The sequence below is a fragment of the Patagioenas fasciata genome, chromosome 1 (genome assembly GCF_037038585.1).
Source record: "Patagioenas fasciata isolate bPatFas1 chromosome 1, bPatFas1.hap1, whole genome shotgun sequence".
In the NCBI taxonomy this organism is placed as follows: domain Eukaryota; kingdom Metazoa; phylum Chordata; class Aves; order Columbiformes; family Columbidae; genus Patagioenas; species Patagioenas fasciata.
In genome coordinates, this window is record NC_092520.1 from 151695301 (window position 1) to 151712527 (window position 17227).

The window sequence follows — 17227 nt, forward strand, 5'->3', positions numbered from 1 at the left end:
ATCCCAGCTCCCTCCCGCCAGCGCTGCACTACATGTCCCGCCGGCCCGCGGGCGGGGAGGTGTCCGCTGGGGCGGCCCTTCCGCTGCCGGGCGGCGCAGGGGTTCCTTCCCGGCCGTCCGGGACCGTGGGAGGCCGCGCTGCTGCCGCTGCCTGCCCGAGCGGAGCCGAGCGCCGGGGAGGGCGGTGGCGGCGCGGGGAGCGGTGGCGGCTCTGGAGCCGGAGCCGGGCGGGCGGCAGGCAGTGGGACGCGGGGAGGGTGGCAGCGGCAGCAGCTCTCTCAGTAGCCCTCCCGCTGCCGCCATGAGGAGCGAGCCTCTGGCCTGGCCCCCGGTCTCGGCCACGGCAGCCTCGCTGCTGGAGGAGGCGGCGGACCTGCTGGTGCTGCACCGGGACTTCGCCGCTGCCCTGGAGAAGTGTGAGGCGGGCTGCGACAGCCTGGGCCCCGGGACCGGCCCCGAGAGGTGCGAGCGGGTGTCGGGCCTGCGGAGCGGGGACGGGGCGGAGCGGGGACGGGGCGGCGCTGCGCGGCGGCTCGGTATCGCGTCAGCGTCCGGCTGGCTACATACCCGTCTGCACTGCCTGTCGTTTTACCTTATTTTAATAGAAAGGCTTTTGTGTTGAATGATTATTTTTCTTTTTTTTTTTTTTTTGAGGGTTAGGGACCTCTTAGGTTTGAATATAAATATTATAATATTGATATAATATTATAATTAAGAATATTATAATATAATTAATATTAGGTCGAGAGAGGTTCTCCTTCCCCTCTACTCTGCCCTGGCGAGACCGCATCTGGAATATTGTGTCCAGTTCTGGGCCCCTCAGTTCAACAAGCACAGGGAACTGCTGGAGAGAGTCCAGCGCAGGGCAACAAAGATGATGAAGGGAGTGGAGCACCTCCCTTATGAGGAAAGGCTGAGGGAGCTGGGTCTCTTTAGCCTGGAGAAGAGGAGGCTGAGGGGTGACCTTATTAGTGTTTAAAAATAAAGGGTGAGTGTCAAGAGGATGGAGGCAGGCTCTTCTCAGTGACAACCAATGGTAGGACAAGGGGTAATGGGTTCAAACTGGAACACAAGAGGTTCCACTTAAATTTGAGAAGAAACTTCTTCTCAGTGAGGGTGACAGAGCACTGGAACAGGCTGCCCAGGGTGGCTGTGGAGTCTCCTTCTCTGGAGACATTTAAAACCCGCCTGGACACATTCCTGTGTAACCTCATCTAGGTGTTCCTGCTCTGGCAGGGGGATTGGACTAGATGATCTTTCGAGGTCCCTTCTAATCCCTAACATTCTGTGATTATCTGTGTGAATGGCAGTAGCACCAGTGGCTCTTGCCATGGTTTTCCTAGCTTTTTTTCTTTATTATCTAAATTAATAGAGGGTAGCGCTTATTGCTGAAAAGCGAGTTTAAAACCTGGCTTGGCTTTGGCTGCTAGCTGAGAACAGCCTGTCTGTATTTACATGTTTCGTGTGAAGGAATCTGTGCACGTTTGAAGGCAGCAAGGTGAGCCTAGTAGCCTTTCCAGCACCATTCTAGAGATACAGACTCTATGCATCTTTTTGGGGGGTTGAATGTGCCTTTTTTTTGGGGGGGTTAGGGGTAGAGGGTAACGGAAAGCAGGGGAAGCAGCTGTCAGAGAGCTGTAAAGTACCAAGGCTGGGATGCAGCTGGAAGGGATGTGAGGGGCAGTGTGGTTGTAAGAAGCACTTATTTAGTTGTCTCTTCATTGCCAGTTCTGCAGAAGTGAAATGCTCCCTTTGTGTTGTGGGAATTCAGGCACTGGCTGAGATGAACCGGTGGAGAGAAGTTCTGTCTTGGGTCCTACAGTATTACCATGTCCCTGAACATCTGCCTCCAAAAGTTCTTGAGCTGTGGTGAGTTTTTCTCTGTGGCTGTCAGATATACACAGGGTTCATGTTAAGTTTAATAGCAGGCCAGACTTGAATATTGCATGATATTTTCACTTTGCATGGTGTAGGTGAGGATGAAACCAGGAACAGGCCTGTTCTCGACATGTGTGTGCTGGAGTAAGCCTCCAGATTGCTTTATGATAAAGTACAAAAGGAGTGATGCCAAGAAAGTAACAGCAGTGGCTGCACCTATTGTCTGCCTCAGAAATCTGTGTTTCAAGTGCAGACCGTGATACATGCCTTGATGATAGCTGCCTGTGGGTAGTAACTGTCAGTGACCTCAACTTTTACAAAGATTTAGTGTTTTCTAATATTTCTACCTTATACTTCAGTATCCTGTTATATAGCAAAGTTAGAGAGCCCCAGGTGATGCTGGAGGTTTGCAGTAGCTGGCTGAGACACCAACCCAACAAGAGCCTCCCAGAGTATGGTGCATTGCTGGAGCTCCACTTGTTGCACGTGTTGCTGCCGCTTGGCCGGTTTGAGGGGGCAGAAGAGCTTGTACGCGGCTGTGATGCTTTTGACAGTGAACAGCAACTAGCGTTTCTTGGGACCATTTGTGAAAGCCGATGCCAGTGGACTCAACGGGAAGAGATGCACGCAGCTGTGGAAGAGAAGCAAGAGGCTGCAACAGAAACTATTTTGGGTAAGCTTTCCCTCTGGTGTTTGTGCTTCTCTTCTTTTTTATAATCTTGTTTCAGGTTAGTTGGTCCCTTGCTAACAAAGGGTAGCAAGTATGAACCATGTATTAAGAATATTGTCATGACAAACCAGCCATGAGGAAGTCCTATTGTGTATCATGGAAGGCAACAGAGGACTTAGTGATCCATTTGCTGACAATTAAAAGCGTATTTAGTCTCAACCAATGTCAAGATACGAGAATTATTTTCCAGGTTCAAAAGCACTTCAGAATAAATGTTTTTTTGGGTTTTTTTTAAGTTACAAAAGGGAAACTAAAACTACCTAGTGATCCTTTAAGGGTACATTTTGTTGTCTCTGTGCACTCTCTGCTTCGTCTCCCCTTACATTTGAGCCCATATAGAGCAATGCTTGTCTGGCACTTCAAGTACTGCTGCTTCTCCAGAACAGTAAATCACTTGACGTTATCTCACAGGAGAGAAGTTGGCACTACTGTGGTATAAGATCATATTATACTATAGTAGATACCTAACAAAAAGGTATAATATAATTAATTGCATTACAAAATTGTACTGGTTCCCTATTATTAAAAAAAACATCAAACAACCCAACTCTCATGCTATCAAACTAAGAAGAATCTTACTTTAGTATCTTAGTTTCTTATTATCTGTATCTATGTGATTGCTTTGCTTTGCTTTACTTTGCCCTTACTGCCTGTCTGTTCTTGCATTCTAGGTGCTCTGTCCCAAAAGCTCTTGACGATGTTGACATTGCTACGTAGAACACTGAGGTCCATGTCGAGCCATTTCTATTTACTTCCTTACAAAAAGATGTTCTTGGCTACTTTTCTGCTTTACCTGGTGGTGGTGAGATTAGACCCAGGTACAGTGTTAAAATTTCCAATTGTTTAAATTCCATTATGGTTACAGAGAAGAGAATAGGTTATTTTAATAGATGTAATTTGTGTAAATGTTTTATCTTTGAGAGACACAAAAACTGGGTGACTAGGAACGTACAGTCAGGCTTGTTTCTAGTGTTTACAGTTGCAATTCATATGGAAAGATGTAGCTCTACAGAAGCCACTTTTCTTAAAACCATTACTCCACCCTCAGCTCTTTGCAACATACAAGGTACAGGCTGTGCAAGGCAGGCTGAGCTGTCCTAGACTCAGCCTCTACCTCAGTCAACTTGAGGTGCTATGAGGTGAATAAAATACTGAAGGCTTGCAAGGGATGGGAGTGATGCCTCAAGCAAAGGCCCAAGTACTGAACCAAGTGGAAGTAATAGAACTAGGTTTCGATTAACTCTAGTTGGGATTAGTTTGTTCTTAATATGTGTAGCGTATCTTAGTTTTACCTTTTATAGTGAAAGGCTCTTTTGCTTTGTTCTGCAGCTTCTCCGACATCACTGCCGTTCATTTACAAACTGGTCCAGCTCTTCCGACAGGCTTGGGCAGCTGTATTTTCTCCTGTCCATAGGCGTCCCGTTCAAGACTAAGTATATACTGTCACAGGATGCGTTTTTCTCTGCTGCTGTAAAAGTGTCAGCTTGTCTGGAGGATGTCATCAGGCTCTTCAAGGATTGCTGAAATCAGTGCCCTAATTGAGATGACCACCTGTGAACTGTGTGGCGATACCTTCATTTCTTCTGATGGGGAATGGTGGTATATGAATTTTGAAACCACACCAAGTATTCCTGATGTTTTGGTTGGCTCTATTGCATTGTTCTGTTCAACACCAGGGTAAAGCCACTCCTTCCATAATCTGCAACTGAACAAGAATCCTCCTTTTCAAACACTTTACTTTTGCGTGAGGGTTGTATAGCCAGTTATGAATTATGGAAGAAGGTTTCATCCTTGCCAAATGCTCGGCAGTTCTCTGAACAAGTGAAATAATGTTCTTGGAGGCATGACTGTGAAAGGGAATGGATTAGGGGAATATTCTGTTTTGCCTGAAGACATCTGAAAACTGAGTTCCTGCAGCATGGTATCTAGGACAAACATGTGGAAGAAAAACACTGGAGAAAGTGAAGCCTATTGCATTTTGAAGGCCATGGTTTCTCTTGTGACTGATGCCTCCTTACACAGTCATTCTTGATTTTAATCATATTTAAGACAAAACCAAGGTGGTGGGCCACAAAGGCTTTTTTGCTGCACTTACTCTTCTTAAATGCAAATTACAGCACTTTGTTCTTGCTTGATGCATAGTAATTTTAGGAACATGTGGTGGTGGTAAGGAAATAGATTTATTTTTTTAAGCTATATTCTTCTAAAGTGTCCAGTTGAACAACTGAAGTTGTTGCATTGTTTTATTCTTTCCCTACCTCTTGCTTTGTTTATGTAGATGTCAAAAAGTCTCCATGTGTTTAGAATTGCCTCCCTCACCCTCAGTATCTAAAGACATGGGTTATATGTGAGCCATTTATCAATGCTCGATCTTCAGAACAAAAGTTTAGGTAGAAAGATATACTTCTCTGTGATCCCAAAACCTTCCCCAGATCTGTGGCAAGAAAATTATTGTCTTTGCAGAATATCTGTCACCAGACTGACCCCATTTCCAACCTCTTGAGGCAGAAATTGGAGGTTTGGGGTAGAACACTGATTTCTTCTCTGTCTATCCACCTATCATCAGTTGACAAAGGGTAAATTCCAAAGGAGAGAGCACTGACCTAATTAAATATTGCTTTCACTGGAGTAAACTGCTTTGTGCTGGAGAGGACAAATAAAAGGGAAGGAGCACGCCATCTCAGCATCTGTGCCAAAAGGGTGCAGGCTGACTGACATCAGTTGAAACTACAAAATGTTGAGCAAAGCAGCCTTTTTGGTGGGCAAATTCTATCCAACACACCAAACCTGTGAAAAGTAGCCAGCAGAGATCCCAGTATGGTGTCTTACAACAGTAGCCCCCTTCAGGTTGTTCCTTTGTCTCTTGCAGTGGCCACACACTGAGGCAGTGGCTATTTCTGTGTTCTTCACACAACAGCAGCCTGGTGGTGCCTTCAAATTGTGTGCAATCTGTTGCTTTACTGTCTACTGAGAGATTTTGAAAACAGTCTGCATCTTCACTGCTAAAAATAGTTCTATTTCTTCTTGAATTATCCCAATAGAGAAATATTCTATTATTTGTGTCAGATAAAGTGGAGCAGGTCATTCATGAATGCAGTAATGACCTTACCTGGTTGTCTCAGAAGAAAAACCAAAACAAGCCCATATCCTTCCACAAATTTTTTGTCTCTCCTAGGACTCTACACCAGGATAAGTAGCACATAATGCTTCGCTGTATCAAAGAGTTATTTCTTATATGCTCTGCTCACATAGGGAAGCTCTTTATATTGCTGGATGGTTCTCTTAATTCAACTATAGGTGTAGTTAACAGCTCTGCCACCAACAGTTGATGGCAAACCAGGTAGAATAAAACACAGGAGCTCTGTCTGGTGTTGAACTCTTTCAAGAATTGACTAGGTTGTGTCTACTGGCCCCTTACTTTGTAAGGCCTCACTTTAAATACTTCGTGAGCCAGTTAGTGAAATAGAAAACTTCCCTCTGAAGTCAGGTCAGGTTCTCACCAAATTGACCATTTAGGTAACAATAGTTTTTTTGCTCTAGTTTTCTATTAGCATTTTTAGTTAGATGGTGGAGATGCAATTTTGGAGGTTGGGACCAGTGATCTGAGCAGGCCATACATTATGTTTAGAATGCTGTTAAATGTCACAGCCACTCATTTACCAGGACTTTAACATTCAAGTTAAAGTGTAGGTCAGTAACCTTCACTTTTGAGTACTACTGACTATGTATTTGTATTGTATTTAATTCATCATGAGAGGGCAGGAAGGCGGAAACAAGCTCTTCCTAGGGTTTTTTTTTTTAATTAATACTAAAACTGCAATATTTATTTTTCACAATAAAGTGACTACTGATTTTGTAGAGTTGCTTATTTGTTCTGTGATTAAGTATATGAAAACTTTTGCATTTAATGTATTGATACTCTACAGTTTTCAAATAATTTCTGGAAATTTTTCACTACATGCCCTCATTGTACAGGCATATTTGAATTAAGTAGAGGACTTGGTCAGCGTGAATCTGATGAGATCTAATCAACTGATGATGTTGGTAGGGTGTAAGCCTGCATTTTCATAGGAGTTCAAGGAGCGGTAATTACTTTATCTGAAAGATCCAGTTCTTTTTCTTGTGTGTCTTTGTGTACCTTAGTGTGGCCAAGACCAGAATACTACCAAGAATAAAGTACCTGATATTTATCTTCAGCTGTGTATTTTCTCTGCACTCTCATATCATGGAGGGAAAAGACAGCCATGGGGATCCTACCACTGAAGCCTTGTCAGAGAGAATGTGTGTGTGTGTGTGCCAGGTGTCTGTGAACTTCCTGTTAGTACCTCCAGGAAAGAGAGCAAATTCTAGTTCTGCTTTTTTGTTTTGCCATCTTCTTCCTAGATGCAAAAGAATTTGTATTGGCCCATATAGTAGGCAGATGAATGGCTGAAAAACAGTTGTCTATCATCAGATGAACCAAGGTCACAGAGAGGAATGGCTGGCAGAAAGATGAGGTTTGGTGCCTTAGTACCAGGACACAAGAAGATAATCCCATGCACCTTGTCCACAGATGATCAAATAGTCAAGTGGAATTCCTTGCAATTCAACCTGTTCCCCAACTCAATCAGTGGAATCTAGGCAAGTTAACTCCATGTCCACCATTCATCTACAGTCACCTTTGTCAGAAGAGATGCCATTTAAAAATGATGCCACCTTTTGAGAGTGTAAATGAAGACATTCTGAAATGGTTCAATAATCTTTTTAAATTAGTTATCAGTAACGTATTCACCAGTTGCTAGAGTTTTAAGGAAGGAAACTGGTCATTCGTTAAGATATTCTGTGTGTGTTAAAATTTTGGTTATTAATACCAATTGTAATTTTCTTCTTTTTTTTTTTTTTTTTCCCTTTAAACCAAGGTTTAGCTTGGAAAGTTAACTGGGAAGACTTGCTTAAGAACAGACTTCAGGGCTGGGTCCTGCAGGTGTGTGAAAGCAGGCTGCTGGTGTCACAGGTGAGGGGCTGGAATGGGCCGGTTGCCTGGGAGGGATTGTGACCTCTCCTGCCTGTGCTGTGATGCTGCAGGGCCCCTGCCAGCAAGGTGCAGATCAGCAGCCACCTTGCACCAGGCTGCTTAGACAACAGTAGGAACATCAGTAACTAAAGCTGCTGCTACCAGTCAAGAAAGGAAGCACACAGAAGAAAACATGGTAAGAAGAGAAACAGATTGTTTTATGAGATAACGAGCAGTGAGTTTGGCCCTCTGTTTCCCCCTAGTCAGGTCAAGATGTGAGTGAAGGCAGGAAGGTTGAAGTGACTTTTTTTGCTTCGTTTTGGGGGCAACAAATATTGCCCACAGTGTACAAACTATTGTATTAGCTTATTGGTAAACAAATTTGGAGTCCAATATGTACAGCTGCGTTTGTGTTCATAAATTTGTTGTAAGCGAAGTCACATGCAGGCAAAGAAGGATGGGGTTGGAATTTATATTTCCTTTTTGGGTGGAAGCTCCTCTGGATGTGCCTTGAATACAGTATGTTGAACCCTCTATTAATGGCCTTTTCCTACTAGATTGTGAGTATTAAAACTAAGAACAAAGAAATGTGGACATTTCCCTGGAAACTCCATAAGACAGGATGGGAATCGTCTGCCGAAAGATTCATATTCAAATATAGCATGTCCAACAAGAATGTTTTTGAGACAACTCTTTAAATTCACAGTACTTGGGATCCTGCATAGCAATCTGCAGGAGGAATTGTGCTGCTTTTTCTAATAGAATATGATATTATATTTTGTGTTTCTGATTTCTGTTACTAAACTAGGTACTTGACACAGTAATGAACACTTCAGAAACTGGTTATTGACTGAACACCCATGATTACAGAAGCCTACGTATGAGAAGAATTTATCAGGAGATTAATTTAATCTAACATGTAAAGAGTGCCAAGTCCTCTTGAGTATCAAGTTAGCTCTTCACGTGTTAAATTGAATTAAAAGTACCCAGAGAATGGGCTGAAACAGTGGTTGAAATTAATTAAAGTACTAAAGGCACTTTAATTCTAGTTCCTTTAATTTCTACAAACCTGTTCTCCACCTGTCCAACACACATGTTCAACAGCAGATCGAAAGATCAGAAGATACTTTGTTACCTTTGCTTTATCTAGATATCAATAAGTCAGTCTTCTCCCAGATAACTGGACTTGGCTCACAGTCCTTGGCTGGGACCTACTATTGTTTATTTTGTGTACCTATACACAGTTTTTCTATCTGTATGGGCTTATGTGCACTTACATGTAGATCCCATGTGCTGTACACCATGTATAGGCATGGCTGCATATCTCTAGCTGTTGTGATTATTGCTTCTTTCTACGCACAGCAAAATATTTTTCTTCCTATTTGTAAATAAGTGTCAGAATATTTTCCATTAATCCCAGTCTTGTGGAAAATTTTGTAATCATTCGTTGATTTGGGGTTTCAAGTAAGATCAGCTTGTAGAGACTGAGGATATTCACTGTTTCTTCTCACTGTTTCACTTGTCTCCTCCTTCTAGCGTGAGTGCATCTCTGTTCACATTGGCCAAGCTGGAGTTCAAATTGGCAACGCATGTTGGGAACTCTTCTGTCTGGAGCACGGTATTCAGCCAAACGGCACTTTCACCGACCAACCCAACAATGATGACTCTTTTGCCACATTCTTCAGAGAGACAAGTGCTAGAAAATACGTGCCCCGGGCTATTATGGTGGACTTGGAGCAAACTGTAATAGGTCAGTATAGAACTAATATTAATTAACTCTTCTGGGTGCCAAAGTTCAGATTGCTGAATAGCAGGACAATGCCCTGTCCATTAGGGATGATCCCAAAATGCAGGCAAAATGTACAGATTTTAAGTTTTTAATACCAGATATTACTAAAAGCTCTGTTATTCTCGATGAAAAGATGAAAACTGGACTGCATGCTGTCATGTGTGCTCTACTAATCATTAATAAAATCAAAAGTTCACTGTTGCTTAAACCTCCACAAGATATGAGTACAATTTAGCTTTCTTAAAGAAATTCCTTTCTGGTATATTTTTTTTTTTTGTGATGTTGTTTTTCCTTTGCTAACAGATGGAAAATGCTTTCCTCCACATTCATATGTAAGAGACAAGCATGAAGAATCAGACAACAGAAGTGTCCTGACAGATTTTCAGGGGAAACCACAGTTTTGCTCTTGCAAATCTCCTCTTTTTCCAGTCATTGTCCTGAAGGTTCTAATGGATCTTCATCTGATCAGTATATAGAGTGGAAATTTTACCACAGCATGGCACAGCCCTCCTGTGATGAACGAATTCATTTGTATAACACAGCAGCTTACACTTAGAGCAGAGTCCACTTCTTTTTTTCAATACTGAGAACATCTCAGAATATACTCCTTACCTCTGTACTTTGTTTTTCAACATACAGGTCTTCCATAGCATTTTCTGCCAACATAAAATGCTCCATTTGTTTCGCAAACCCTACCAGCCTTGGTGAATTATCTCTTCCAAGCTTATGCTTTTTCTCTCTTGTGCAGATGAAGTGCGGACTGGCACCTACCGGCAGCTTTTCCATCCAGAACAGCTGATCAGTGGAAAGGAAGATGCAGCAAATAATTATGCACGTGGCCACTACACCATTGGCAAAGACAAAATCGACAAGACATTAGATCGTATCCGCAAGATGGTATGCCCTATTATATTGAAAGCAAGACCTTAGGAGAGTGGGAGGGGAAATAAACACCACATACTTTTTTTTTTTTGATAGTGGCTCTTGTTTTGCATTTACTATTGTCATTGGCTCAGAACAGAAAAATGCAGGCCCTATCCCATCTTGGTTTTCATATGAATGAAAGACTTAAATGCAACATCTCAAATATTACTACAGCATTATTATTGTAAGAAAAACATCAATATTGTTCTATTGATGCGCTAGCCTGACATTTACAGGGGAAAAGAGACAATGAGAATTTTCTGGGAAGACTGCTGACTTTTGTGTTGTGCACTGGGTGTGGGTGTTGCTCGCTCTGTCTGAGGGTATAATTTAAAGATATGTTCACTTATTCTTTCACTTTTCCTGTTGGCTTCCAGGCTGATGCCTGTTCTGGGCTGCAAGGATTCCTGATCTTCCACAGCTTTGGTGGGGGTACTGGCTCTGGCTTTACCTCCTTGCTGATGGAACGCCTCTCCATGGATTATGGAAAGAAGTCCAAACTGCAGTTTGCCATCTACCCAGCTCCTCAGGTCTCCACCGCTGTGGTGGAGCCCTACAATTCCATCCTGAACACGCACACCACTCTGGAGCATTCGGACTGCGCATTCATGGTGGATAATGAGGCCATCTACGATATCTGCTGTCAAAACCTGGACATCGAGCGTCCCACTTACACTAACCTCAACCGCCTGATCAGCCAGATTGTCTCCTCCATCACCGCCTCGCTACGCTTTGATGGTGCCCTCAATGTGGATCTGCCAGAGTTCCAGACAAATCTGGTGCCCTACCCACGCATCCACTTCCCCTTAGTGACCTACGCCCCCATCATCTCCTCTGACAGAGCATTTCATGAGCAGCTCTCGGTGGCTGAAATCACCAGCGCCTGCTTTGAGCCCAACAACCAGATGGTGAAGTGTGACCCAAGACAAGGGAAGTACATGGCCTGTTGCTTGCTCTACCGTGGTGACGTAGTCCCCAAAGACGTCAACATAGCAATTACTGCCATCAAGACCAACAGATCTGTCCAGTTTGTTGACTGGTGTCCAACAGGCTTCAAGGTGAGTGCAGCTGCTGTGAATTTCTCTTTAATGTTTAAAGGACAACTTCAGTCTAGCAGAAAACTTGTACTTAAAGTTCTAATCTTGCATGTTTTGCACTTGTAAGAAGAAATGTAAGAAAGGTCTGTGTATATAAAACGTGCCTTTTCTCCTTTGGACAACACATTGACACAGACTACGAAATATTTAAATAAATGGGAACATATACAGTATTGCTATTTTCAGTAACAGGAGAATGTCAACCCCATAAGACTTTAAATTTAAATAAATTGCATTTTGGAAGAAAGATCAATGCAAGGTCTATACTCTGAAGATGCTGAGACACTGGAGAATGTCCTTCATGAGATTTTAAAAAACAAACCACCCAAACAAAAAATCCCCAAAGTTATCGGTGCTGTATTGTAGGCAAGTGAAACATTTCTACATCTCCATGGAGAGAGATTTTTTTCATTGTCCCAAATTTTCCCATGCCTTCTGACATATTTGTATGAGTTTTTCTTCATTTAGAGTCCAGTTCTGGTTGTTTTCCCCTCTTTGTTTTTTTACCTTGAGTGAGGGTAAGGAATTGACTTGTGCACAGAAAAATAGCTTGAATGGCATTAGACTTAACACTGATGTGATTTTGGTTTTTCCCTACCTCTTTTCCTCCCCCCACCAATGGTTTTACAATTTCCTTACCCTATTTATTGTTCAATTTTGTCCTTTTCTCATAACTCTTTTTATTCCTCCATATTTTCTATTGATATTTGCAGGTTGGGATCAACTATCAGCCTCCTACAGCTTCACCAGGAGGAGATCTAGCCCAAGTTCAGCGAGCAGTCTGCATGCTGAGCAACACCACGGCCATTGCAGAGGCCTGGGCGAGGCTGGATCACAAGTTTGATCAGCTGTATGCCAAGAGAGCTTTTGTGCACTGGTATGTGACTGAGGGCATGGAAGAAGAAGAATTCTCAGAGGCCCGAGAAGACCTGTCTGCCCTGGAGAAAGACTATGAAGAAGTGGGAACTGACTCATATGAAGAAAATGATGGAGAGGAATCTTAAAATTCACTCTGGCCTTTCCAGTGCATAAGATTGCATCTATGTCTCTTTTTTGTGTGTGTGTGGCTGCATTTCTGCTTGGTGCTCACACACCTAATCCATTGCTATCTTAGTAGACTGTTATCCACTATGAGGTCACAAGGCAGTAAACGTAGGATATATGACCAGCTAATCATTAGTCACTTTGCCTCAGAGGGTAACAGGCTTCATATTGTAGGAGTTTCATACTGTATGAGGTTCAACAAGGCCAAGTGCTGGGTCCTGCACTTGGGTCACAACGACCCCAGGCAGCGCTACAGGTTCGAGGAGGAGTGACTGGAGACCTGCCTGGCAGAAAAGGACCTGGGAGTGTTGATTGACAGCCGGCTGAATATGAGCCAGCAGTGTGCCCAGGTGGCCAAAAAGGCCAACAGCATCCTGGCTTGTATCAGGAATAGTGTGGCCAGCAGGACTAGAGAAGTGATTGTGCCACGGTACTCAGTGCTGGTGAGGCCCCACCTTGAATCCCATGTTCAGTTTTGGGCCCCTCATCATAAGAAGGACATTGAGGTGCTGGAGAGAATTCAGAGGAGGGTGACAAAGCTGGTGAGGGGCCTGGAGCACAAGTCTGATGAGGAGCGGCTGAGGGAACTGGGGCTGTTTAGCCTGGAGAAAAGGAGGCTGAGGGGAGACCTTATCGCTGTCTACAACTACCTGAAAGGAGGTTGTAGCATGGGAGTGGTCTGTCTCCTCTCCTGAGTAGCAAGTGATAGGACAAGAGGAAATGGCCTCAAGTTGTGCCAGACGAGGTTTAGATTGGATGTTAGGAAAAAATTTTTCATGGAGAGGGTTGTCAGGCATCAGAACAGGCTGTCCAGGGAAGTGGTGGAGTCACCATACCTGGAGGTGTTTGAAAACCATTTAGACAAGGTTCTTAGGGACATGGTTTGGGCTAGAGTTAGGTTATAGTTGGACTTTTTGATCCTGAGGGTCTCTTCCAACCAAAACGATTCCATGATTCTATGCAGGACATAAGTATTACCAGCTCCATCAGACTTACTGAGATCACAATAAATCAAAACCATGAAAAAAAATGTGTGTGATAGGTGTAGGTAGGGTATCTAAGAATACCAGCTATGATTTCAAAGCTTAAGTCTTCATAAGGTATATTTTTGTATATTTCCATTGGTTTAGGATTCTAGAACAATATGTTTTTAAGGCAGGCAGGCAGGTGGCCAAGCATGGCCTAAGGTTAAACTAATGGAATAACAAGAGAAACTGTTGGATGTTGCTGACAGTAGAACAGGAAAAGTGGCTGTTCAGCCCTAACCTGCATCTGAACTAATGAGGTAGCAGCAGGAGAAGGGAAGTTTTGGTACCTCCCCCACCTTGAATGTTAGATATCCACAGAAAGTGGGGGTTGACTTAGTGAGAGTACTAACTAAAGCTGAAATTACCAAATAAAGGTGAAAAATTAGCAGAACAGGGCCAGTGGTGAAAAAGAAGGGGACAGCAGGATGTGTCTGTTTAGGAGGGAGGGAAAGCAAGAGAAAGGTAAAGAAAATGTTTGGGGGTACCTCTCAAGCAGCCTCGTGCTTGAACAATGTCTGCATCAAGACCATGAGCCTGTTGGACTGACCTTACCATGTATCCAACTTGCTTCTGAGCTTGTGGTTATGTGGTTATCTGGAAAGTTTCCCTTAACACTGATGAGGAGACACCCTGGAGGAGGTGGAGGACAGACCCAGTATATACCACTGTTATTTTTATGATCTTTAATTTATTTAAAAAAAAAAATCCATGTTTTCGCTGAAACATATATTCAGCACATACAACTCCAGCAGGGCTACAGAAATGCATTAGGTTTTGCCCAAACTGCTGAGGAGTGTTGTTTCCTTTCTGGTAGCTCAGTTTGTATTAGGATCACTAAAAGGTCATATGGAAAAGCAGGCACATCCAGAAACATCAACTGATGTAGTTTACCTTTTTATCTGCAAAATGAATGGCTGGTCTTTATATTAATAACTGTAGTTCTGAACTTGCTGTATTAGGGAAGATAATTTTGCATGTGCAGTCTAATTCCACATTTTTTAACACATATAGAGAAATACTGTATATGACAATTTTTACCGGAAAGGAAATAACTCTTTGGAAAATGCATCCCAAGATGTACTTAATTGTTCTTTATTTTAAAGTAATTTAAAAAATACACAGCACAGTTCTCTGTTTCAGCCATAATACCTGAAAACCAATATTTTATCAATATAGCAGTTTTATGTGGATATTGAAATTGTAGACGTTAGGATTTCAGAAATATCTGGAACTAGCTGCTGTGAATTCTCCCAGTAGGTGGCAACAGAGTGACAAAATGGAGCTCTACAGGGGAGACAGGGAAGCTTTTATATTTTTATTCACCTAATGTAAGAATGTGCTGTTATGTGTGGGAAATGCAAAGACTTTCACACACAAAATTAGAAGTGAAAGAGGTTTCTGTATGATCACCGAAAAACTTCTTAGGAGTTTGGTTTTGTGATATGGCATATTACTGTTCTAAAATAATCCACAATTCTGGCACTATTGGTGAATCACTTAGCTAACCAAACTGTAGGGAGTGATGTCCATCTAGTAGAGGAGATAAAGGAGATGACTGTCCTTCATTTGCCAGTTGATATATTTTGATCTCTAGTCAGAACAGAACTGATAGATCACGGGACTTAGTGCTTCTCGTGACCTAAGGTCTGGTAGACAGTACTTCTAAACTCTAGATTGTTCAGAACTTCTATTTTCAGAGAGGCGACTGCTTTTAAACAGAGGAAAAGGATTTAGGTTTTGTACGGCAGTGTTAAGGGGTGTTTAAAAATCCCTCTAAGAGGCTGATCTTGATAGAATCATAAACCATTTGAAATAACTCCCAACTCCACAACTCTCACATTTCTCTGGAGGGCACCCGTAGCACAGCACCCGGGAAATCCTTTGAGCATATCCAGACCACTCCAGCTGCATACAGGCTGTGCATCACCCAGTTAGCACAGGCTATTCACGAACCTTCTGGCACTAAAAGCCATTCTAGTCACTCTAGCACTCATGCCAAATTCATTTATTTGCGCATCTCAGGACTCCATGGCAGATCTTTTTTTATAACCAAGCTCTGCTTAGCTCTTGTCATCATCTACCAGTGTCGCAAGGTAAAAGCTGAAGTGGGCAGGTCTTGACCAGGCTGCTGGGCCATCAACTCTCGCCATGTGGCGCATGTCTCAAGCCCATTACATGCAGGATGGAGAAGTACCCCACAAGCTCACCGTCTGCCCACACAGGCTGGATGCCAGCATCAAGCAAGATTACTTTCTTTCCAAGAATCCAGGCCCAGGCCACATCTGCTTCATGTCTCTACAGAGTAGAGCCTAGAGGCCAACTCTGGAGTCAAGAAAACGCACCAGTACCTGGGAGCAGAGTTCCACATTGTGCTTTCAGGTTACCCTCTAAATCTAGGCCGAGGGTTTTCTGCCTAAGCTCTCTGCAACACAAGATGACAGAGCAAGGAAAGGAAACCCCATGAAAAACAGTACACCCAGGTCTTCCTCAGGGCTTTTACATCTGTGTCTGGCCTTCACCCCAGACTAATGCATATTTCCAGCACTTGAATGCATGGGCTACCTCACGACAGAGAACGTCAAACACTGTCTTTGGTCTAAAGCAGATCTGCAAAGGCCTTTTTCTTAGCTATGTGTCTGTGAGAAATGGAAGAACAGTAGCCTGGGTCATCCCCAGGCTCTTCAAGCTCAATTAATTCTAGAGAGACAGGACATAGCCGTTGCACTCCTGCTGGCCAGGAACACCACTCAAGACTCCATTGCTCTCGGCTCCTCAGAAGTTGACTGGTGAGGCACAACCCAGACTGTTCAGTGTGGCAACCCAACATTGACGAGTCTGCAGGTCCTGGGACAGCTGAGTTTGAGTGGGGTGGAGAGAGGAATTATTAACACTGACTCCCAGAGGTGCTCTCACTGCCTACTTTGGAAGAGAAGAGCAGGGCAAGGCAATGTAAGAGCAGAAAAAAGCAGAAATGGACTAAGTTGCAAATATTTTAGTAATTCATAGAGCTCTTTTAGGTTTTCTGGTTGATAGATCTGGCATGTTGACTCAAAGAACGCCTAAGAGGATTTGAGTGATGGACTGCTCAAAGTACATGACCTGAGACTTTTTTCCTCAGGTGGTTCTCCACATAGAGCTCCACCTCTGGTGAATCTGGCAGTATTAACATGTCAGATTGTCTCAAGTGCCAAAGCTTGGCTCCTTTGCAGCAAGAATACTAGAACAGCCTACTCCCTAGTCTCAAAGCAATGATCTGATGGTTTTCTGAAGAAGTGTGGTACTTAACTTTAACATAGTAGCAGATAGAAATTTTCATTCTTCCTCCATAAAAAATATTTGTGGCTCCAGAAATCTCTGTAGCTTTTCCTAGCCAAAATCAAAGAGTAGTGACTTGTAGGTTTATCTAAAGATCAGCAAAATTAAGACTATATATACGGATGTGAGTTTATAAAACACAGTATGAACTACTTCCAGCCTGGTATTCTGTGATTCTATGATACTTCACACTCTTAAAATGTCGGTGTTAGTTAGAGAAGATCCTTAGATGCTGGTTGCCAACAGTGGCAGAACAATCTATCAATATAATCATGTCAAAGCAGACTAATCTAAAATGTAGGAGTTGTGTATTTAAATTTTTACTGATTAAACATCATAATAAACAGTATGTTTCTAAAGTCAAGGGATGAATAATACTCAGATTCAAGCAATTGGGTGTGCCTTCCTCTTTGTTACCTGGGAGTTGCA

At 43.0% G+C, this 17227-nt stretch overlaps 1 protein-coding gene across 3 annotated transcripts; it reads left to right on the forward strand.

Moving 5' to 3' along the window:
- The first annotated feature begins 327 nt into the window (after positions 1-327).
- LOC136103024 (tubulin alpha-2 chain) lies at positions 328-17162 on the forward strand. Of its 3 annotated transcripts, none has more exons than XM_071817836.1 (7): positions 328-462; positions 1729-1869; positions 7507-7601; positions 9138-9351; positions 10139-10287; positions 10692-11372; positions 12125-17162. In XM_071817836.1, the coding sequence occupies exons 2-7, from the start codon at positions 1830-1832 to the stop codon at positions 12413-12415; spliced, it is 1470 nt and encodes a 489-aa protein (XP_071673937.1). In that variant the 5' UTR covers positions 328-462; positions 1729-1829; the 3' UTR covers positions 12416-17162. The 3 variants fall into 3 exon arrangements, with proteins under 3 accessions (XP_071673937.1, XP_071673942.1, XP_071673944.1); XM_071817841.1 differs by having other exon boundaries at positions 331-462; positions 1772-1869; XM_071817843.1 differs by lacking the exons at positions 328-462; positions 1729-1869; positions 7507-7601 and adding an exon at positions 7642-7797.
- Positions 17163-17227: the final 65 nt, after the last annotated feature.